Source organism: Protobothrops mucrosquamatus, unplaced genomic scaffold (assembly GCF_001527695.2).
Source record: "Protobothrops mucrosquamatus isolate PMUCROS unplaced genomic scaffold, P.Mucros_1.0 scaffold43, whole genome shotgun sequence".
NCBI lineage: Eukaryota > Metazoa > Chordata > Lepidosauria > Squamata > Viperidae > Protobothrops > Protobothrops mucrosquamatus.
In genome coordinates, this window is record NW_015386425.1 from 1,335,911 (window position 1) to 1,359,816 (window position 23,906).

General features: G+C 37.2%; 1 protein-coding gene across 1 annotated transcript; it reads left to right on the forward strand.

Moving 5' to 3' along the window:
- Nucleotides 1–523: 523 nt before the first annotated feature.
- On the forward strand, nt 524–22,538 carry LOC107283574 (glutamate decarboxylase 1; the record flags this gene model as incomplete). The annotated part of the gene is made up of 14 exons (XM_029283253.1): nt 524–575; nt 1,064–1,306; nt 3,558–3,648; nt 6,764–6,876; nt 7,804–7,919; nt 11,537–11,616; nt 12,887–12,941; nt 14,476–14,592; nt 16,232–16,296; nt 17,381–17,459; nt 18,260–18,409; nt 19,453–19,560; nt 21,321–21,410; nt 22,365–22,538. Coding segments are annotated over 14 exons (1,533 nt in total), but the record flags the coding sequence as incomplete, so codon positions are not given.
- Nucleotides 22,539–23,906: the final 1,368 nt, after the last annotated feature.

The window sequence follows — 23,906 nt, forward strand, 5'->3', positions numbered from 1 at the left end:
GCCCAAGCTCCGTCAGGAACCTCTCGGGGTCCATCAGTCGCCTGGGACGGAACCATCTGGGTGGTTCCGTCTCCCTGCGGCGAGGGGGGGCGGTCCGGAAGCCCAGCCTTAGGAGAGAATGATCTGACCATGACAAGGGCTCAACCACTATCTCCCCTACTGTCAGATCACTCTGCCACTGGCCAGAGACAAAAACTAGCCATCCATTTTTTAAGACTATGTACCAAAGCAGATAAAAATGTCAGAGGAAGAAGAAGAAAAATACATTAGCTGTTTTATTTTTGATCCTAAAATTCTGTATTCCTGTTTGAGGTTACCTTTTAGGGCAGTTACTGTAACCTTTAAGCACAGCAGTTAATCATCTAAGGTCTTCTACCTGCTACTCAAACATTGGTATGGTAATTTTTAACAAGATGCTTATTCTTGTGCTATTTTCCCAGATGGGCTGGCCCATTCAGAACCTCACCAACAGAAATCCAAAGATATTTCTACTTTGCATGGAGAATGTGAAGAGAAAGAAAAAAAATCTGCTTTTCAAAACTTTGAAACAAATTTTTCAAACATATATGGCTCAGGTAATACTAACATTTATTTGAAAATGCATGTTTCAATTTGTGTGTTTTGCGATTTTTCAGTTTGTGTGTTTGAAAGGAAACCTGTTGACATGTATAGGGAAATTTCGGTGGCTTTGCTCTTATCTAAAGAGAATAAAGTTTTGTTCCATTACTTTATTTATTTTCTTAATATCTGCATGCTATCACTTTCAGTAGAATTGTTTGTTCATCAGATCTGTTGGCCTACGACTCTCAGGAAATGGCTTAACACTTTAAATTTAACAGGTTTATTTAGGAAAGTTTGGAAAGATGGTTTAACTGTTTATAAAGCAAAGAAACAAGTGAAAGAACTAGGATAACTTGTTTGTTTTTTCTACCCAATTGGGGAAGTACAATTATGAAGGAATCCTCCAACTGTGTGGCAATTCTTTGTTTCACTTCCATCATTACTTTCCTCCTAAATTCTACTTTTCACAAAAATGTTATTTTATCCCGGGCTGTTTCCTTAGATTTGTTGCCAGCTTGGAACGGTGAGGAAAGCACCAAACATTTTCTTCATGAAGTGGTGGATATTATCTTCAGCTATATCAAAAAGGCCATTGACAGAAAGAGCAAAGTGCTTGATTTCCACCATCCACATCAGCTTCTGGAAGGGCTAGAAGGTTTCAATTTGGAACTCTCTGATCACCCTGAGCCTCTGGAGCAAATTCTTGTAGATTGCAGGGACACCTTGAAATATGGTGTTAAAACAGGTAACTTATTGTATAATGTGATTTTGCAGCACTGTTTTATGCAATCCACCAGATGTTCCAATATCTGTTCATCATCTAAATGAAACTTCCACTTTTAAAGGCAAAATGCTTCCAAACACAGGTAGTCTTCACTTATTGACCGATTGTTGGTTCTTTGTATACTACTATGTTTATTCATGTAATAAGCTACTGATTTTTTTTTTGAAACTCCACTTCAGGGTAGATACAAAACTAGTTTGTACACTTGTCTGTTTGCATGTTGGAGAAGAGAATGCATACATATCTTTCTGTCCTGCACATATGACAAAAACTTTGCATGTAAAGTTTTATTTAAAACTAGCTGTACCCGGCCATGCATTGCTGTGGCTCAGTCTGGTTAAATGGAAAAGAAAGAAAAGAGAAAGCGCACATTTGTAATATGTTTAATTTCACAATGCTTGTGGGTATACAATATTTTTTGCTAGCGTGTGTTGCTTTTACGTCCAACAGATGGCGCTGTTTTTCAAAAAAAGCATGTTTTTATCTGTCACAGGTGTGACATCTATATAATAGTAGGTATATAAAAACACGCGCGTATTCGAATGCAACGTTGTGTCAAAATTTCAAAGCAATCGGTGAAGAACTTTCGGAGATTTAAGATTTTGAACAAACGAACATTTACATTTTTATTTATATAGATTACAGTCCTTCACTCTTAAATTAAAAAGAGGGAAGAGCAGCACAAAAATCTCCTCCAGATGTGATTTTTTGTATGACCTGTTGCCTTTGGAGCCTGGTAGAAGGAAGCAAACATAGCTTATCTGATTGAGTGACTAATAGCCATAGGAAGCTGTTGTCTGCATGGAAAAGATATTTGGTATTTTAATGGATTTGAAATTTATATCTGTAACAAAGTCTCACTTATTTTCACAAAGCACGCACAAATTTTGAGAAAATGCAGGGAGAAGGGTGAAAGATGAGGAAAGATGAGGAAATGCAAACAAACAAACATATTAAGAGTTTCAAGTGCTGTAGGGGAAGAGAAACAAAGCGGAGAGTGAAGCCAAGACAGGAAGAATGGGATTTCTCAGAACTAAACACAAAGTCCCCTTGTTACCCCAGAAAACTGGTTCTGCCCGGGGTGTGATGCCCAATAAACCTCATACCGAAGTGGAGATTTACAAAAGGTTTATTTTGAGCAGAAGAAAGGACACAGGGGGATCATTCCCACCAGGCCTGTGTCAAGGCCACTCCTGCTATAGTACAGTTTTTATAGATGCTTCTCCATAAACCCATCTTAAGCCAATCCCTCATAGGTTATCCTATGACTTTATCAAGGTTTGTTAATATTGCTTAGCTTGCATTTGCAATGTCTAGCAGTCACCAGCACATTTGCCCCTATTTTCCAGTGACAAGTGATACATTGTGCTATAATTAGTACACTACACCACCCTCTCCCCAAGTTCCACTTTTCTAAAGCCGTTACCTTTGACATACCTGTAAAAGTTATATATATATATATATGCAATAGTGGAGAATATTTGTAGCTCAAGTGTAGAATGAGGGTGAAGGTTCGTTTCTGAGCTTTGGGGGTTGGTTTCCGAACGTTTCATCATCAAGCTAGGTAAGATGTTACAAAATGTTCAGAAACCAACCCACAAGCTCGGATAACAAACCTTTACAAACACACACACACACACACACACACACACACTAGCATAATCATATGTTTCCTATTCTTGTGACCCTCAGGTTTCTTGTGCATGCAATTGCATTGTTCCACCATGAGCAAGCATGTTCTGAGGATTTTATTAGCTAAGCTAATTTCATTACTTTTCATGCACCAGCCAATGTCTGCAAATACCAATTCTTTCTAGAGACTATAATTTTAGGGGAGGGGGGGTCTTTTGCCTTTTCTTCACCCTGATGCTAGATTTTATGATTTTAAGCTTTTCTGATGCAGACTTTTAAAATATAAATCTCCATAGCGCACACTTTCATGGACTATATCATTTTTTACACTATTCTTTCTCGGATGCATCTCTCAGAAGTGTCTTTTGTAATGCAAATTTTTGAGGAGACTTTTGCTCTTTGTTCACTGCTGTGCCATGAATGTTTTGATGGATATTATAGTCCCGTAAAAAATGTGAACTCTTTTTATATATAAAACATCTAGGCACATGGGCTAAATGCTTTTTTACACTATCTTCCAAGTACCTGAAACAGTTAGAGTGAATTAAAATGATGTATTTCTAACATTTGTGTTTTTAAGCACATCCCCGTTATTTCAACCAACTCTCCAGTGGCCTTGATATTATAGGACTTGTTGGAGAATGGCTCACAGCTACTGCAAATACAAACATGTATGTACTGTAATCTCAGTTTTATATATCATTAATCTGACAATAAATAATATTTCAGCAGAATAGTAAGTTGCTCTTTAAGAATGAAAAGATTGTTTGAGCTCCAACAGATGAAGGACTTTATTAATACTTTATTAATTCTTCTCCAAGAATCTCAGTGAAATCTTCTCTATATCTGTGCCTGTACATATACACACATGCGTGTACACACACACAAACATGAACACACACTTTTTAAAGTACTAAAACAAGATGTTCCAATGACCATTTAATATTTTAACATGTTACTTTTCTTTCTTTTATTCTAGCCTTTGACATTGTCACCTTCATTGTTTCCATTTTCATTTGATTCTCAATTTTTAAATGTTTATATAGAACAAAGTACATTTACAAGTACGTAAACCAAATAAATAAGCATTTGCATTATATTGGAAAAGTGTGTAGACTGTTCGATAAAAAGCCACATTTTTCTGCTGAAAAAAAATTCTTTTTAGGATTAAACTACACATGTTATTAACCATGCTCCCTTTCTTAATAAAAAGAACATGCATCTGGAGTTTGGACTATCATTTTGAAAGGTCTGCAAATTGCCATTCCCCAAAGACTATTTCCCTTTTTTAGGGGGGAGTAAGAAGCATGAACGGCATGGTCCACTAAGTTCTTGGGACTTGGGGAGTTTAGTAAATCCTAGTTTTACCCAAATGTATTAAGGAAAATCTGATTGACATTTTAAATGATAACTGCTTGATACTTTATGTCTAATAGACTGGCTGGATCATGTGCAATAAGTAATACATACCAATAAAAGCTACTTCTTAGAAGTAGTACATTGCTTAGTTCTTTAAAAAGTTCTTTTTTCTGTTGATCCAGAAGCAAAACCCCTATGTGTGTTGACAGTTTTGTAGTCTTATTAGTAAAACAGGTAGATCTCAACTTATGACCACAATTGAGCCCAAATTTTCTGCTGTTAAGGGAGACATTTGTTTAGTGAGCTTTGCCCCCATTTTACAATCTTTCTTCCTTTAGTTGTTAATCACTGCAGTTGATAAATAAGTAACACGGTTTCCTCATTGACTTTGCTTATCAGAACGTCGCAAAAGGAGATCACATGACTTTGAGACACAGCAATGGTCATAAATACGAACCAGTTGACAAGCACCTGAATTTTGATCCCATGATCATGGGGATGCTGCACAAGCTGTAACTGAAAAACGGCCACTTTTTTTTAGTGTCGTTGTAACTTTGAACGGTCATTAAATCAACTGTTGTAAATCGAGGACTACCTGCACTTTCTCAACCATTTTTTTTCTTTTATTCAAGAGAAACAAAAATAATTTGGCATTTGTTGTTGAAAATAAACTTCAGTATTCAAGTAATATTACCAATATTAACAGTTCTTGCAGGATATAGAAGAGGGGAGTGCTTCTGCTCAACACAAAAAGATTGAAATACTTTTGCTCATGCTTCAGTCACATGTGTAACATTATGAGCATCAGAATTCATCTCTAGGGTAAAATTTTAACAAGATGGCCATTGTGTAAGAAACGTGGAAAAAAAACTGTTGGAAAAAGTTCACGGGAGTCAATAGGAAGGTTGTTGAGAACTTCAGATACAAACAGAATTAATGGTCATGGTAAATTATACAAAATGTCAGCAAAGAACTTTGAAAAATGGTTATGGTGTATTCTTTTTCAAGTCACTCACTCCTTCACGTCAGATATTTGTCCTCACTCCTAACTGTTTCTGGATTTTATGGAGCACTACAATATTCCCAATCTTTACATCTTTCTGGCCTTGAGCTCTACATTCAGGACTTACATTTGATACAGTGGTATTTACTTTAAGGGATGAAAATGGGAAATGCTGCTATTTATGGAATCTGTTATTTATGGAATCTGTAACTCTATAAGAATTGTTCATTCAGTCCTTTTTATCGAAGACCTTCAAAAGTGGAGAGATATTGGTTTAAAATCATTAAAATGTGAAGTATAATAATTGTAAAAAGTTAATAACCAAAACTGTGACTAAAAACATTTAAAAGCTTGGAATCATAAACTATGAAAATACCAGAGCACAAGTCCGGCAAATAAAAGGTAGCATTTTGATCTAAAGAAAAAGGAATTGGATTTGGCCTTAAAACCTGTTTGGTCCTGCTGCTTTTCTGCCTCTATGTTTGGATTGTGGTTTATATCACCACACTTCCACCCCCTCATCGCCAGTGAGCTGAGACTAGGGAATGATGGGGTTGATAAAACCAGGTTAGGAACCAGGTTAGTTAAAGAATACTGACTTTATAGATGCTTTTCTATTTATTATTGGCCGTCTAAAGAACAGAACACCCAAACACAATTAAATACAAGCTAGTATAACTTACCTAACCATAACCAGTGTCTACGTATCACCAAAGGCTCACCCATACACATCATTGTCTTTAAAAATCTAATTTACAAGCATTAAACATTCACATTCAAGTGTAATATATACCAGAAAGGTTCATCAATTACTAGATTATAATACAATTTAAAATAACATGAGAAAAATAGTATATTATGATTAGTAATTCAAGAAGAGTTGGATATAATTTCCTTAACATTTCAGATAATGCTGGAGCGTGCTTAGCAATTAATTAGAAAATGGCAAATGGATAATAAGAAAAACACTTGAGAAAAGTAGGAGTGACTCTAGGAATTTTGAATGGTTATTCTAAATTTAGTTTCACATCAGTAGTCACAAGTACTTGCAAGTATTGTGGGCCCAATTAGCAAAAGAAAGCTTAGGACCATATAGGTTGGAAACATGAGGAAGAGGCCTTCATCCTGCAGTGGATATAGACAATAGCTAAAATGATGAAGTACTTGCCGAAAGTCATACCAGTGCTATATTCAGTTACTTCTTAGGTGAACCCTTGTGATAAAATGCACGCACACATCAGTCTAGATATGTTTCTATAGCTTCTTTTGCATGTATAGCTACTGGATTCTCTGAACAGATCTTTTCTGCATGAACCAGATGGAATTCTGCATCACTGTCTTGTTTTTATCTTTGTCAAGCAATTTGGATGTGCTTTTGCTTTTCTGGCTGTGTTATGTTGATTACATTAAAAATATGTTAATAGGTTTACATATGAAATAGCACCAGTATTCATCATAATGGAGGAGATCCTGCTGAAGAAAATGCAGGAAATTATTGGATGGGAAGAAAGCGAATCAGATGGCATATTTTCCCCAGGTAAGTAGATTAAAAATGTTAAGTGTTATTCAGATTATGTAACCAATGTAGTCTGCTGACATTTCAAATAGTGAGTTCTAGTCTCACCCTGGGCATATAAGACGGCTGAATGACTTTGGGCCAGCCACTCTCTCTTAGCCCAACTCACCTCACAGAGTTATGGTTGTGGGGAAAATAGAGGCAGGAGAGAGTATTAGGTATGTTCGCCATCTTGAGTTATTTATAAAAATAATAACAGTGGGAATAGATGTACATACTGTACATACATAAAGATAATATATTTTCCTCTTTCTCAATATTTTCTCCCTTCCTTAAAATGAATACATAAATGGCAAAACCATTGCGTTAGCTGGGTTTTAATAAGAACCTACAAAGAAAAATGTCATCCTTAGTCACTCTGTTCTACTTTCTGTCCTCAACTATTTTTGTGGCACCCAAAGCTTTATAACAATGCTGCAAATCACTAGTGGATGAGAGATGATAACGATTTTCACTGATCAACGAAGATGGACCATACCAGACTGAAACAAGGATATGCCTTTTGAGTATCATAGAAGGTTGTGGAATTCAGCACGTTGGGATCAACGCAACATCATTTTTAACACTGAAAAATTATGTTGTATCCTAGTGGATAAGAATGTAATTAGGTTAGTTGTACTTACATAGCAAGCTTTTCATGGCTTTTCTACACAGACCTTCCTTGGCATTGAAAAATATCCTGAATAGAAATAAACTGCCTCTAGAAAATTGGAATTGAGAACATTACCTGTGTGGATGATCCATATTCATTACATGGAATATCTTAAATTAATCTGCATTTGGTATCTGAAATTTGTCTGTTTGACTTGAAATGATGAGATGAAGCATTAATTCCCAATGACACTCAGCTATTCAAATGGTAATAAAATGTAATTTTTTTTTAACCAGGGGGAAGCATATCAAACCTCTACAGTGTTTTAGTTGCTCGCTATAAATACTACCCTGAGATTAAAACCAAAGGCATGGCAGCCCTTCCAGAGATCATATTGTTCATTTCTGAACATGTGAGTATTTACGTGTGCAATCACACCTGTATAAAATTATTTGACTATGGCAGACTGCAATTATCTTAATAATACATGTTTGTTGAATGAACTGTCAGTATGACGGAATGCCAGAAGAATGTAGAGCCATTACAGAAAAGCTATCTGAGACCTGGGAAAGTAGAAACCATGAGAAAGAAACTCAAAACAAGTCCACTTTCATTGTATTAACTATAAATTGGAATAGAGGAGGGCTTTAATAGGCTTTCAAAATTCTGTTGCAACGCCCAAACACATTAAAGTACATTTCAAGACTCTTAATGAATCCTTTTTTTCTGACTTTACCTACCTCAAGGACTCACATTCACCAACTCTCAATTCCATTCTCCCTAATTTTAGCAATTGATTACTTACCAGGAAGAAAGTTACCTTGTCAAAAGGGAGGAAAATGAATTTTTAATGTATAATTCATGGCTAGTTGTAGAGATGAGGAAGTATTGCTTTCTGATAGCAATAATGTAAGTTTGTGCATTGTGAATTATTCCTGTCATGACAGCCACAAGAGATGTTGTGCAAGACCCAGAGCAAAGTCAATGACTGGTAGCTACCAATAACACATTAATCTTTCAGCCTAGGAACAATTATTACTGTTGCAGTCATCCCTGCTCCATGTTGCTGGTGCAATGTGATTTTTGTGTCAATAATGTTGCTATATCCATATGTTGCTGTAGGTATGTTGTTATAGCAATAGCAAGAGCACTTAGACATATATACTGCTTTATAGTGCTTTATAACCCTCTCTAAGTGGTTTACAGTGTCAGCATATTGCCCCCAACAATCTGGGTCCTCATTTTATTGACTTTGGAAGGATGGAAGAATGAATCAACCTTGACCCAGTGAGAATCGAATTCCTGACAGTTATTCTAGAAGTATTATTACCGTATATACTCGAGTATAAGTCGACCCGACTATAAGCCGAGGGACCTATTTTGCCACAAAGAACTGGGAAAAAATGGTGACTCGCGTATAAGCCGAGGGGGCATTTTTCAGCACACACATTTTTCCGCCTGGGCTAATCGGCCTCTTTGCAACCCCACCCCTCTGGTAACCGCGCGATTGTAGCACTTTGCACAAAGGAGCAATAGTTGATAACACGCCCCACGTCAGCTGGAAGGGTATTCTTGGATAGTGAGAAGCTGGAACCGGGCGGGCGGGTGAGAGAGGCGGGCAGAAAAAAAGGGGGAGGGGAAATCCACACACGCTCGCGCAGGGAAAGGGGGAAACGGGTGGGCCGGCCGGCTCCCCTCTCCTCTTTGTGTGTGTGTGTGTGTTTGTCTCTCTCTCTCTCTCTCTCAATTCTCCCCCACCCCAAAAGTGGGGAGGGGGCGACCTTGCAAAAGGGAGGGGGCTTCTCCCGGTTGCGGGGAAGGCTGGAGGTGCGCCTTTCTCGGCCAGCCCGGGTAAATTCGGCCGTATTCTTCAATACGGGCCGGCCCCAGCAGTTCCGGCTGGTTGCCGGCAGTTGGATGTTCCTCCGTGGCCGCCTCGGCCCCCCCGGCCCTGTCGGTGAGCGCCCGGCAGAGCGCAGTGTCACCAGGCCTCCCCCCTTCGCGTGAGGTATCTGGCGTTCCCCCTCACGCTTGGCTGCGGCGGCCCAGGGTATTCCGTCCCGGCCTCGACACGCAGCGCCGCAGGGAACGGAAGGGGGGAGGGCCGTACCTGGAGCATCACATGAAGAATTGGGTGAAGAATATGGCCGAATTTACCCGGGCTGGCCGAGAAAGGCGCACCTCCAGCCTTCCCCGCAACCGGGAGAATCCCCCTCCCTTTTGCAAGGTCGCCCCCTCCCCGCTTTTGGGGTGGGGGAGAATTGAGAGAGAGAGAGAGAGACAGACAAACACACACACACACAAAGAGGAGAGGGGAGCCGGCCGGCCCACCTGTTTCCCCCTTTCCCTGCGCGAGCGTGTGTGGATGGAGCAGCGGCCAAGGGTTTATAAAGCAAGCGGCGGAGTCCTGCAGCTCAAAGGCGACACGGGGGGAGGGAATCGGAGCTAACCGAGGAAGGAGGCTGCTGTTTCTGCTGCCGCCGCCGCCAGCCAGGGCATAATATGGTAAATAAATACGAGCGTAGGGGATCCACGCGTGAACGAAGCCCCACTCCCCTGCCTCTTTTGCTTTCGCTCCCGAGCCGGCGCTTTTGAAAAGGGCTTGACTCCAGCCTGGGATTCGGAGCGGGAGACGCCGCCGCTGCTGCTGCCGCCCGCGCTGCTGTGGACTTACAATATCCGAGCAAAAGACTTTGCAAAAGACCACCCCACCAAGGGGGAAAGGCGCGCAGTTGGGCACCGTCTTCCTTCGGCGTCTCTTTAAACGGTGCTCNCTCCCGAGCCGGCGCTTTTGAAAAGGGCTTGACTCCAGCCTGGGATTCGGAGCGGGAGACGCCGCCGCTGCTGCTGCCGCCCGCGCTGCTGTGGACTTACAATATCCGAGCAAAAGACTTTGCAAAAGACCACCCCACCAAGGGGGAAAGGCGCGCAGTTGGGCACCGTCTTCCTTCGGCGTCTCTTTAAACGGTGCTCGGATATTGTAAGTCCACAAAGAACTGGGGAAAAATATTGACCTGAGTATAAGCCTAGGGGGGCATTTTTCAGCTCAAAAAATGGGCTGAAAAACTCGGCTTATACTCGAGTATATACGGTATGTATTAAAGATATAATTGGAAGAACTGGAAAATTTTCTGAGTAACAGAACCCCCATATATAGAGAACATCAGATGTGAAAGACTTGCCTAACATAAATTCCAATGTGCATAAAATGTGACTCACTTTAAGCAATGTCACTATCTTAGGAAGATGACTAGCCTAAGCAGTTATAAATTAATAAACCGTAAATCAAAGAATTATGAACTTCGATTATATTTTCCTCAATGATCACAACTGTACTGTATTATAGATTATATTATGGAGATATTTTGACTTTAGTTTAGACAAGGCACACTTAGTTGGTAATTTCACTTATGAGATAAGCTTTCATAGAAATAATTCAGCATATTTTCTTATCATTTCTTTCACCCTCCCTATGCTAACAAGGTAACTTTCTCAAAACAGATTATTTAGGTTATTTGCTTTTTTTATGCATACTGCCCCATAATTATATTAAATTTACACTATTGAGAAAGAGGGAGGAAGCACTTCCATCAGCAAAAACTCAGAAAAGAAGTAAATTGTACTATGGCTATTGTTAACTCTCTCAAAAAAATACTTTGAAATCTTTTCTGCTTAGAGATATTTAGTTCCCTGTTCACCCACAAACACTCTTTAGTATTGTGAAAGTCATCTGCTGCCTCCTCTAATATCATCACCATTAAGTCTTAATTTGTTTCTTAACTTATTTATATATACCTACTCACAGGTTCCTCTAATTTAATTAAATGGGGTTTACTCCCAGATACAAGGATTGTTAAAACTGAACTGTAGTCCCACTAATGTTAGCAGACCAGTCATGGTTTTAAACTTAGGGTTACCGCCCTTCATTTTTTCTTAAGACAAGAGCAATTATAAAATTGTTTATCTCTAATGCACTTTGTAAAATCTTCTTTTCTCTATTTGATGTTTTTCTCTACTAAATTATTTCAGAGTCACTATTCTATTAAAAAGGCAGCAGCAGTTGTTGGAATTGGCGTGGATAATGTTATTGCTATCAAATGTGATGAAAGGTAAGGTTCTCAAAAGTTTTCCTGCATAATATCAATATGTACAACTTACTTCCTCTGAGGTTCTTTGATAAAGATGTATTTTCATCTTTCAGTTTCATTATTTTCACAAAATGTGCCCCCCTCCCCCAGTAGGTTAAATCTCCCTGAGCAAATGACTTAGTTGTCAATTATTTGGTAAACCTTTCACAAACAATGAGAAACAGAGCAGGATAGATTATTTCAGTTATTGCCTCCAGACAATTTTTCCTCCAGCATTGTATCAATCTGCCATGAAGTCAAGGAATTCTTGTAAAATGTATCAATTAATTTCTCATAAATAATACATCAACTGAAACTAGGTCTATTGTCCCCATCGGTGCCATCAAGATGTAGCTGCTGAAATTAGTTCTGTTGTTATTGGGGGAAAAATGGCTGTATGTATAAGGATATCAAGAACATCAATACATTTAATGAAAGAGTCAATTAGAAAATGAATGATGTTTTAACAAAGAATGTTAGTATAATTAAAAACAATAAAGGACTTTTTTTCAAACTTCTACTGCAAATCCAAGTCTACTTTCTCACCAAGCAGTAAACAGATTTTATTCTATTAATTTATTTTGTTTGCTGAGAGGGGAAAAAAAAGGATAAGGACTTCATGGATATCCTTCATCATTTCTTGGAGACAGAAAAGGAGATTTCCCTGGTTTTATGACTTCTATTATGTCTTTATTTCCTATGCTCAAAGTTTTCTACATATTCAAAAGTCAAGGTCTACTATTGGTAGATGCCTCTGCGTCTAATTTTTAATGTAGTCTCCCCCTCCAAGTGGGTTTCAATGAGCGATAGAATATTATTCTACAGTACTGAGGAAGTTCACCACGTATCATAAAGAAAATGAACAATGGAGGAATTAGACCAGGAGTGTCAAACTGGCGGTCCATGGGCCGGGTGCATCATGCACAGGCCATGCCCACCCTGGTGCCACAAAGGCAAAAAATGTCATGATACATCGCGATACGTCACATGATGCAATAGAGGTTGACACCCAAGCTCTACCCTGTCCTCTTCACTTGATTATGTGTATATGTGTTTGTAGATGTGTCCATGTTGAAAATGATTGAATGGAACTTGAGTGTCATGGATATTTGTTTGGAAATACATATCTGTGAATGGTTTTGCTTGGAAAAGGAAGTTTTTTTACACTTTTGGAAAATTCGGGCATGCCATCTTTATTAACCACTAAATTTCTTTTTTTAAAAAAAAACAAAAAAAAAACACATCTTAACAGAGGAAAAATGATTCCATCTGAACTGGAGAAAAATATTACCAAAGTCAAGAAACAGGTTTGTTTGTTTGTTTTCTTATTGTGTTGGTTTTATGCTTGATGACATTTTCATTAATTTGAAAAAGTAAGCTACTTCCCTTCCAAGATTCATGTCCCAAGAAACTTGTAAACTCTTTCAGTCTCTACTCCCGTGACTATTCCTCTGGAACATAAATTGGTTGATAACTTTGAATTATCATGCTAATGGCAATTTGACTTCAGTGGGATATCTAGAAATATGTAGAATAGTTTTATTTTAGTTTATTTTTGGTTTTTTTCCAAAAGGGAAAAGACAGAAAAGTGAGCAGATAGAAACAATAACCATTGCTCATCCTTGCTTTTAGTGTAGTCATCCATCACCAAAAAGAACAGGTTAATGAGATGGTGGTTTAAAAAGGCTATAAGAATTTTCTACTTCCTCACATTTCAGTTACACCCCAGGGGAAGATATCATAAGGAAAATCGTCCTTTAGACTCTTCTTAGATTAGAATATGCTGGCATTGGGCAGGCTGCAAAGATTTGTAATAGCAAAGCAGTGGGTAGGGAGGCTGGTTTATAGAAATAGCATCCTTGGCCACTTTGTATAGTAAGCTCAACCATAACACTGTAGAGGTACAACTGTCTCCAATAATTTTAATATCAGTTTTCTTAAAAAAACAAAGCAAAACATTTTCGAACTTAGCTGTTTACTCTGTTTTACTGTATTTTTACTATCTTCAGAACACTTGTTCAAATTTTGTTGGACTGCATGCAGTTGTTATGTTGTTATGTGTTTATCTCAAGCTTACTGTGCATGATTCTGAAACTACCTGGGAAAAGGTGGTTTATAAATATATTAATAAAAAAAGAAAATGAATTCAAGAACAATTCAAGATTTTTCTCATAAAAATCTTTAGGATGCACCGATTCATCATTTTTAAAAAAAATTCTAAGACTGTCTAGAATACACAGTAGTATTTTAATAATTATATGGGGGCTTAGAACAGGGGTATCAAACTGCCGGCCCATGGGCTGGATACATCATGCCGAAACCGTACCCACCCCAGCTCCAGCAATGGGGAAAAAGTTGTGATACGTCGCGACACCTCACATGACGTGGTGAGTTTGACACCCCTGGCTTAGAAGGTAAACAGGACTTGGACAGAGTTGTACATGGAAAGGAAGTGTTAGACTGAGAATCATCCCAGAAAGCAAGAGTGAAAAGCCACTTCATTTTGTGGTCTATATTACCATGAAGTCCCCAGAAATCAGTCTTCACTTGAGGGTGTTACAAGATATGCTTTGTTTGGTTGAAAGAAGGCATTTTATTTTATTTTTTTATTGATGCAATATTACTATATGGTGTAGCTAATGAGGAAGGTGTTTAAAGTTGTTAGAGTTTAAGGCACACAAGTTGTTACATGCAATACATGAATTGATCTCTTCTGAGCTAAAACATCCTAGCTATACAGTACCACCACATCCAAAATGGAAATATGTTTTAATTATAAGAATGTTTACAACAGAGGACAGATTGTATGTGCTTTAATATAGGTTGTTGTATTCTTTTCAGGGGAAAATACCACTGTACGTTAGTGCCACAGCTGGGACAACAGTCTATGGAGCCTTTGATCCTCTCATCAACATTGCTGACATTTGTGAAAAATACAATCTTTGGATGCATGTGGATGTAAGATGCTTGTTTTCACACTCAATGCTGCAACAAACTAGTGGTGAGACAGAAGCTGAGCTGCTGTATAAGCTGCCCCCTCACAAGTATACATTCCCAACTTCTTCACTATGCAGGATAAATTTGAAGCAGCTTACAAACCAGTTTTATGAGCCTAGAAAAAAATATTTATTTATTAAATTTATATGCTGCCCATCTCACCATCCAAAACGACTCTGAATGGCTTTAATGGTTTGAAGAGAGATTGTTTCTTTCGGTGGATATTGCAAACTCTAGTTTCTTTTCAGATTGTATAAAACCTATTTGATAGATTTATACAGCCCTATTAAATATACACATGCAAGAGCGATGTGGATAAATAACAGCAATTTAGGCAATTTAAAATGCAGTGAATTGGTTGGAGTCTTATAAAATTGATTTATAATTGCATATGATGAGCAGAGATAACCATGAAAGATGTTACTTTTTTTCAAGGAGAGAAAGGTCATTGTCACCCTTAAGATTATTCTCTTAATATAAACATAGGTAAGAATAAAATCTTGGTTATATCAGAATAACACCCTGAGCCAGAATACAATTAATGGGATGTTGCAGTAGGTTGTTATTTGACTTCAGTAATTTCCTTCTATGACTAAATCATATTATTCAGTACATAATATGACATAGTTTACAGCAATACTTTGTGTTGACTCCTGGCAATTGCCTGGACTGCAGAAGTTAAAAGACTCAATTCCACAAAGATGATTTTGTGCCTAAAGATTTGAACTCATAGACTCCTGATAAAATGGTGATTAGTAAATACTGGAAGTGACAAAAAAGAAAAAAAGAAAAAGTATCTACATAATAACTACAGTAACAATATAAAATTAATTCAATCCTTAAGCTTATCATCGGATAACAAACTCCTTAAAATCTGTCCTTAAAATCAGACAGTAAGTTTCTTTCCAGTTGCCTCAACAGAACCAAAGCTCCTCATGAGACGACAAACTTCATATTTTAGAAATATAATTAAACATTGCATGGTTCCTTAATTATAATATTTCTTCCCATGTGTTTTGACACATGTAGTGATTTAAAACCAAAACAAGGCTATAATTGGAAAGACCAGGTCATATGAATTAAGGAACCTTCAAATCGTTTACAATGCCCACTTTAAAAAAAAAAAAATCTAATGATCCTTCTTTGAGTGTCCAATAAACATGAAATAATATTTTCTGATTAGTCAATTTCAAGTTTAAATGGTAAGATGTATATTCAAATCACTTCACACTTGGTCTCATTGATTCCCCAAAATTGGATATTCTAGTTTTTCCTTCCACTATTGAAGTATATAAGTATTACTAATACAATAACTTTTATGTTAAATTCCTTATAAAACAGAATTCTTGTTTTTCATTCAAGTGCCGCCTCTCTCCCAGAAGAGAACAGAAAGGAGTACTCTGTGTTCTATTAAGCAAAAAGCAAAAAAAATATAAAATCAGACCATCAGGCTTTTCTCTTTTCTCTGTTTTCTCATTTTGGGATTTAGCTTCTCTTTTCCCTTATATTTTAGACAGGCCAGTGTAGTAAGTATGGCTGGCAAAATGTGATAAAAGGTGGAATCTTTTCATTTAGATAACTGTGTGTTTAATTTCAATAGGCATCGTGGGGAGGTGGTTTACTATTGTCAAGAAAGCATTCCCATAAGTTGAACGGCATTGAAAGGTGAGCATCTTGTGATGTAATTTATTTGTACAACAGAAGAAAGTGAGATTGATATCTTGCTGAAGAATAAATAAAGACTATCATTCTTTATAAATAAAGAATATAATTACAATGATAATGACTCATGAACAATCAAAGTGAACTGTGTTATGAGAAGCAGGAGGGGAAAAAAATCTATTCCTACAACCTGCTCATCAGTTGAAAGAGGAAGAGATATAGGTTGTGAAAATGGAAAAGCATTAATAGACCCAGTTCAGTTAATCCCCAGAGGGTACAATTTCCCCTTACACAAACCAATTCACACTTAGAGTTAAACTGATTTTACTTAATTAACCCTGTTGTGGGAATATTTCCCCATTTTACCTACCAAATAAAAGAACTGGTAATAATCAGGAACTGAAAATGCAAGCTTATCTACAACTATATTTTATTTGTTTGTTGGTTTTTATGAGATTTATTTGCCACCTATGTCACCTCGAGATGACTCTGGATGGCTTACAAACTTTAAAAGCCAATAAAACCATGAATGATCAATATTCTAATAACAGTAGTAAATTACAGTTACAATTAAAAAAGATGGGGAGGAAGGGAGTGGGATGCACATGGTGAGGGGAGGTGGGGTCTTCCCTTAATCCATCAACCACTTTCAGTGTGATACTTATATACAGTAATCAGTGGTTTTTCACTGACTTAGTGCAATTATATGATGACACTAGTACATGCACACATTTATATAGGATCATAGAGTGACAATAATCTGTCCATAATTTTAGAAGTTTATTTTTTCCAGCTTTAAAAAATGCTTTACTTATATTTTCTTTTTTAAGTGTTCTACATTTAATATTCCCTTTGTTTCTGTTTTTTTGTTGTTGAGTTCCTATAATCTGCAGTCTCCAATGTTTCTGACTTTGCAGACAGGCAGGGGGAGTGGCGGGGGGAGGATAGGGGATGGGTCCACGCAAGCAGCGGACAAGTCACTTGTGTGACCCAGTTCTGAACAGTCCCTGTGTATAATCATATAGTTGCAGATATTGAAACAGATATTACTACAGCTGCAGATATTAAAGTTCACTTCTTTAATTAGAGCCAACTCTGTCACCTGGAATCCTCACAAATTGATGGGTGTTCCACTACAGTGCTCAGCTTTTTTAGTCCATGAAAAGGTAATTTGCTTTTATTATTTTTGGTCCAGGTAAGCCTACCTGTTTGTTATAAAAATAAGACTTCTATCTAATTAATGTTTAAATAATATTTCCTAAGGAAAGATTAGTAGAGTAAGGCTCCTATTGTGTCATATACTTCCTTGGAAACAACTTTTACTGAAATTAATTGGCTTACTTTTGAGCAAGGGTCTTCAAACTTGGCAACTTTAAGACTTGTGGACTTCAAATCCCAGAATTCCTCAGCCAGCCCTAGCTGGCTGGCTGAGGAATTCTGGGAATTGAAGTCCACAAGTCTTAAAGTTGCCAAGTTTGAAGATCCCTGCTTTTGAGCAATCATACGGGCAATAAAGATGTTTAGTGGAGCTGGGGAGGGTTTGCTCCAGCACGAGTTCACTATGGAATATGAGTGGGGCTCCCCAGTGATGGAACTGACTTGCAGTCTTCCTTGCTGGCTTCCCCATTGACTTTGCTTGGGGGAAACTGGCAAGGAAGATTACAAATGGTAGCCACGTGACCGTGAGATGCTGCAACAGTCGCCAAGGATTTAAATCATGAACAGGTCTGCTGTGACAGCCAGAATTTTGAGGATTGGCTGTAATTACCACTTGCTTAATACCAACTTTAGTCACTGAACAAATGGTAATTAACTGAGGAGCACCTGTAATACATGGATGGTATACATTTGGCTTGGTGGGAATCGCAGCCCTGTCCCAATTCATTTCTAGAAGGGTATCAGATCATAATGATACGTAAAATAAAATTGTTGGTAGATGCTTTTCTCATTCTCGATTTTCCTCTAGGGTCTTCTCCAAGCCTGCAACCAGCTCCGTGCTGACTATCTCTTCCAACCGGACAAGGCTTATGATACACTTTATGACACCGGAGACAAGACAATCCAGTGTGGCCGACATGTTGATGTCTTCAAACTATGGCTAATGTGGAGAGCTAAAGTAGGAGCACATTCATTACTGGATGAAGTGCCTGACTAAAGATGAACAAGTCGGTTGCTTTCAGTTTCTTAGTTTTTAATATGAGATTTAGTTCATTCTGTGACAAACTGTATCACTTGAGGATATTTTTTCAATCAAAATTAATACTATTAATAAATGTGCACACACACACACACACACACACATACCCATTTGCAAGTGTTTTCCTCTTGATGTGCACGTGTGTGTGTATATACATTTGCACACTATTTTCTAATATGCACATTTTTGTGCATGCCTCAATAGGAATAGTGCACAGTTTTTGAAACACAACGTTTAGAGAAGGCACCTTCTGGAGGTGCAAAATTACAAATTTTGCACTAAAATGTGAATCAGTTATCTCCACTGAGCTGAGATATAATGCAATAATAATACACACGATGCTGCAAACAGAATCTCAGAAATCAAAGGAAAACATTGAAGTCTCCAATGCTGTTATGGAAAGGAGGCAGAGAAACTGAGACAGTAAGTGGGAAAGTTATAGATGACAAATAATGTCAAATATAGTCACAAGGCAATTTTTTGTGAACGCCTCCTTATCTATGAGGAAAGTGTATACTTCTGCTACACAACCAAACAATACCTGAAAGAATTCCAAAAGTCAAAATTACAGAGTTACCCTGTGGTAAGATGAGCAGCAAATACATTTGAATGAATGAATGAGTGAATGAATGAATGAATGAATGAATGAATGAATGAATGAATGAATAAATAAATAAATAAATAGAATCTGATCAGTATTGCTGGGCCTCAGCAATAAAAGTATTTATCTATCATTGCTGGATTTCTTTGTAATGAAGCTCTAATAAAAATCTGCAGAGAAATCTTTCTATTCTTCAAAAGGCAGTTTCTGAAATTTCAATATAGCCATTATGTTACTTTACAGTAGCAGGACCTCATTTTAATTCTTTGCTGGCCCCAGATAAATCATTGTCATTTTACCTTGCAAACTTGCAGTGTATAATGGAATGAACCATGTTTGTTCTGCCTTTTCTATCTTACAGGGCACAGGAGGATTTGAAATTCTTATCAATAAATTTTTGGAACTTGCAGAATATCTTTATAAGGAACTCAAAAGAAGAAACAATTATGAGCTGGTTTTTGATGCTGAGGTTAGGAGTTAACAGTGGCAAGAAGTCTCTGCATTACTTCTTTATTTTGTTAATCTACAGTTTTCAGTTCCCACAAAAGTCTTCTTCACAAAGGATGAAAATAGCCAGTTTGGTCTAGTGGTTAAGACACCAGCTAGAAAGCAGGCGACTGTGAGTTCAAATCCCACTTTCGCGATGAAAGCCAGCTGGGTGACTTTGGGCCAGTTGCTCTCATCCCAATCCATGTCACAGGGTTGTTATTGTGGGAAAATAGGAGGAAGAAGGAATATTGCATATATTTGCCATCTTGATTTATTTGTAAAAACAATAATGGCAGGATATAAATAAAATAAATAAATGGGCACACTAAGTTAATTATCACGACATTACAAAGATCTTCCAATCTTTCTTGGCTGAATTATAAGGAATAAATGTGTTTTTTCCTCTTCCATCCCCACCTCCTTCAATCCTTTTTTTTTCAGTCATTTTTTTTTCTTAGTCGAAGCTTTGCGTACGAACCTCCGTGCAAGTGAATTCTTTGTATTACATATTCTGGGTGTGAATCAGGATTTCCAGTGACTAGGAAGAATGAAACATCTTTTCCCCTAGGTTCAGTAGGTGCCAAATAAATTAATCAGATTAAATGAAAATATGTTCAAAAAATGGATTTGAACCTCACATTTCTGCTTTAGCTCAGTAGTATTCTGATGCTAGAATTCTACATTTTCCAGAACTTCTTTACAAATTCATGTGGGTGCATATTTATTTGATGTTAAGCCCCAGAGATTTCCTGGAGCTATTAATGTGTAAAATGTAAAATGTTTCATAAATATGTGAACATCAGAAAAGGCAACCCTTAAATTTTCATAATGCCCCAGGAGAGAAAAATAGAGTAGCAATGTGCAGAATGAATCAAAGGACACAAAAATGCTTCACAAATAGATAGCAGTTGTAAAATTATCACTAAACTAAAAAAAGGACTATGAAAAGTTAAACTAAATATAAGTTAGATCTGGAAAGATTCTACAGCCTAAATTTTTGATATTTGTGGAATGTTCTTCACACACATCAATTTTTTTTCTGAGCTAATGGGAAACAGTCAATTTTAAAATATGCCATAATTCATTGAGATGCCTCAGAGACTTCTATATAATTAATGAAACTTAAATAGACTGTGTTTTCACACATTTTATCTCAGTAGATATTAATAAACATCTCATGGAAATATCCTACACCTGAACTAATGATAACTGTCAATAAAATAAGTTAAAATTTATGTACGTGCAGAAACAAATTCAGCCAATATTTAAGATTGCAGTGAACTTAATAAAAATAAGTTTTAGCTTAATTCATTATGAATTTTGACTCTGAAGTGGAGAAACAACCCCTGAGCTATTTTGTGATGTTTATTGGGTTGGCAGTAGAAAATATTTTCCCCTATGTTAAACAGGCATGAATAGTTGTGTTTAATGAGAGGCAATTCTGAAGGATGGAAACAGAACGGCTGAAGTTTCCAATGAGCTTTTTCATGCTGGGCATTATATGGAAAATATAATATCTTGCAACATCATCAGCCAACTGAGCAATTCATGGGCTTACCATGAATTTATATTTATAGTAAGGATTTTGCATAAATCGTGGATTTATTTTAATTTTGTTTCCAAGACTTCAGATTCCAATTTCCCCTGCCTATTTGATAAAGTACAGCATTTGTTGCAGAAATAAAAATGTTTGATTTTACCTCTTCTTTTTTTCTTTTTTTAAAAAAAATAATCTTCAAGCCTGAATTCAGCAATGTATGTTTCTGGTATATCCCACCAAGTCTTTATCAAATCCCAAAGGGGCCAGAAAGAGACAAAAGACTTCATCAGGTAAAAACTCATATGTACATTTTATTTTAGTTTTTTAGCGCAACTTTAATATGTGTGGACTTCAATTCCCAGAACTTCCCAGCCAACCAGTCTGGGTATGGAATTCTAGAAGTTGAAGCCCACATATATTAAAGTTGCCAAGTTTCAAAACACTGTGTTAGAGCAAGTCTTCTATCTATCCCTCCATATTTCACATAAGTTAAATACAGTGGTGGGATTCAGCCAGTTCGCACCACTTCAGCAGAACCGGTAGCTAATTTTTTTGTTGCCCAGGCCCAGAATGGACTTCCGGAAGTGGCATCCACACAGAGAACTGGTTGTTCACATATTTGAATTCCACCACTGATTAAATACATTAGATGACAACTCCTACTATCCTTACCAATGATCCATTGAGTGTGACAGCTAGAGATGAAGGATCATGCAATCCAGCATTTGGGGAAGGGTAGTCTATTTTATGCATAATAGATAGAATCTGCAATTGCAGAATATCTGGTTTTGCTTTCAGCTTCTGATAGACATATTTGACTGTTCCTGTTCTGCATGGTTTTACCCAACATTTCATTCCAGTTTATTTCTATTTTTTTTCTAATCAAAGACAGACCACTGAATCCTTTTTTTATTCTTTAATTTGTTTTATTGAATTATGATAAGACATAAGTAATACATTATATTATTTGAATACAGTGCTATTTATAACATATTGATTAGAGAATATTAAGACGCTAATGTTTAAATATTTAAAGATAAAGAAAAAAAGTAATAATATTAAGACATTCCTAAAATGTCAGTATTGATAAGCATAAAGCTCACCATATTTTAATCAGATATAAATATATACTTTAATCATATTTCTGCCAGCAATCCAAAATAATGGCTGCTACTACTTATTCTTTAGTATCTTCGATGCTTTATCCCAGAAATTAAGTCCTGTTTTCTGCCCTATCTATCCAGGTTGCTCCAAAAATAAAAGCAAAGATGATTGAAGAAGGCACTACTATGGTTAGCTACCAACCTTTGGGGGACAATGTGAACTTTTTCCGAATGGTCTTCTCTAATCCAGCAACCAAAAAATCAGATGTTGATTTCCTCTTGGAAGAGATTGAAAGGCTCGGGAAGGATTTGTGATAATCTGAAAAAAAATGTATTATTAATATTGTGGAGATTCTCTACAGCAGTGTTTCTCAGCCTTGACAACTTTAACATGTGTGTACTTCAACTCCCAAAATTCCCTAGTCAGTCCTCTGACTAGGGAATTCTGGAAGCTGAAGTCCACGTCTTAGTGTTGTCAAAGCTGAGGAACACGGATTGTTGTTGTTGATGTTGTTATTTTTTCCCATAAAAGTGCTGCGCTGTACTTTCCTTTCTTTCTTGGGGTGAAATTAAAAGGTTTGAAACATATTGGGAAGGGAGTTAGATCTGATGACTTGTACCATTTTCCAAGAAGCTTATATTTGCACAAAGTGGGATAAAGAATCTTACATGTCTTTTTACTCAAAGCAGTGAGCGTTGTTTTCGCATAGGCTGCAGCCTAACAAAATCTCTTAGTTAGAAAGTTCATGTGATCATACTGTGTTGTATGATCACTTATGTAATCTCCAAAGGAAATCATGTGTGAGAATCACTGTGCACAATATAAGTATTGGGTGTTTTAAAACCCCCCAAAACAGAGACATATCTCATGGCATCATTCTCAGGGTTGAGATAGATCCAAGATGGCAGTCCTTCTCACTGCACTCCACTAATTAATAACCAATGATTTTCAGAAATAACAGGTAGTCCCCAACTTACAACGATTCATTTAGTGACTGTTCAAAGTTACAACAACACCGAAAAAAGTGACTTATGACAATTTTTCATGCTTATGACCGTTGCAGCAGCCCCATGCAGTAGTTGCAGCAGTGATCAAAATTTGGATGTAAAGACAAAGTGGAACCCAAAAAAGTTGGCTGGACTACAATTAGAAGTAACCCTGCATAATAAAGATTATTTGGATCCCCTTCAGTCAGGGACCAAGCCTAGATATGGGGCAAAACCACATTGGTCATTCTTGTGATGATCTATAGCAGGATGTGGATGAGGATGGCATTCTTAGTCCAATACTTTTAGAAATGCATGCACTAGGTAGACATAGCCTAGTCAGAAAGTGTACCCACTTCCTGTACGACCAAGCAGGCAAGCAGGCAAAAGACCTGAAGATGGCTTTCTTGATACAGCTCCATCACTTTAGAAAGCTTATTCTAGAAAGTCAAGATCCTGTTCCCATTCAGTAATTAGAAAGATGGTGATAAGAGTCTTCTTTCATGGGGCATTTGAAATGGAAGTTCAAGTTCAAGTTCAAGTTTATTGCATTTATATCCCGCCCTTCTCCTAGTGGACTCAGGGCAGCTTACAGCCAATTAAAAAACAAAACAATCAATACAAATCTAAGAAATTTAAATTTAAAGAGCAGTGACAGCATAGGTAATGATTGCATGGATATTAATGGATTGGTTT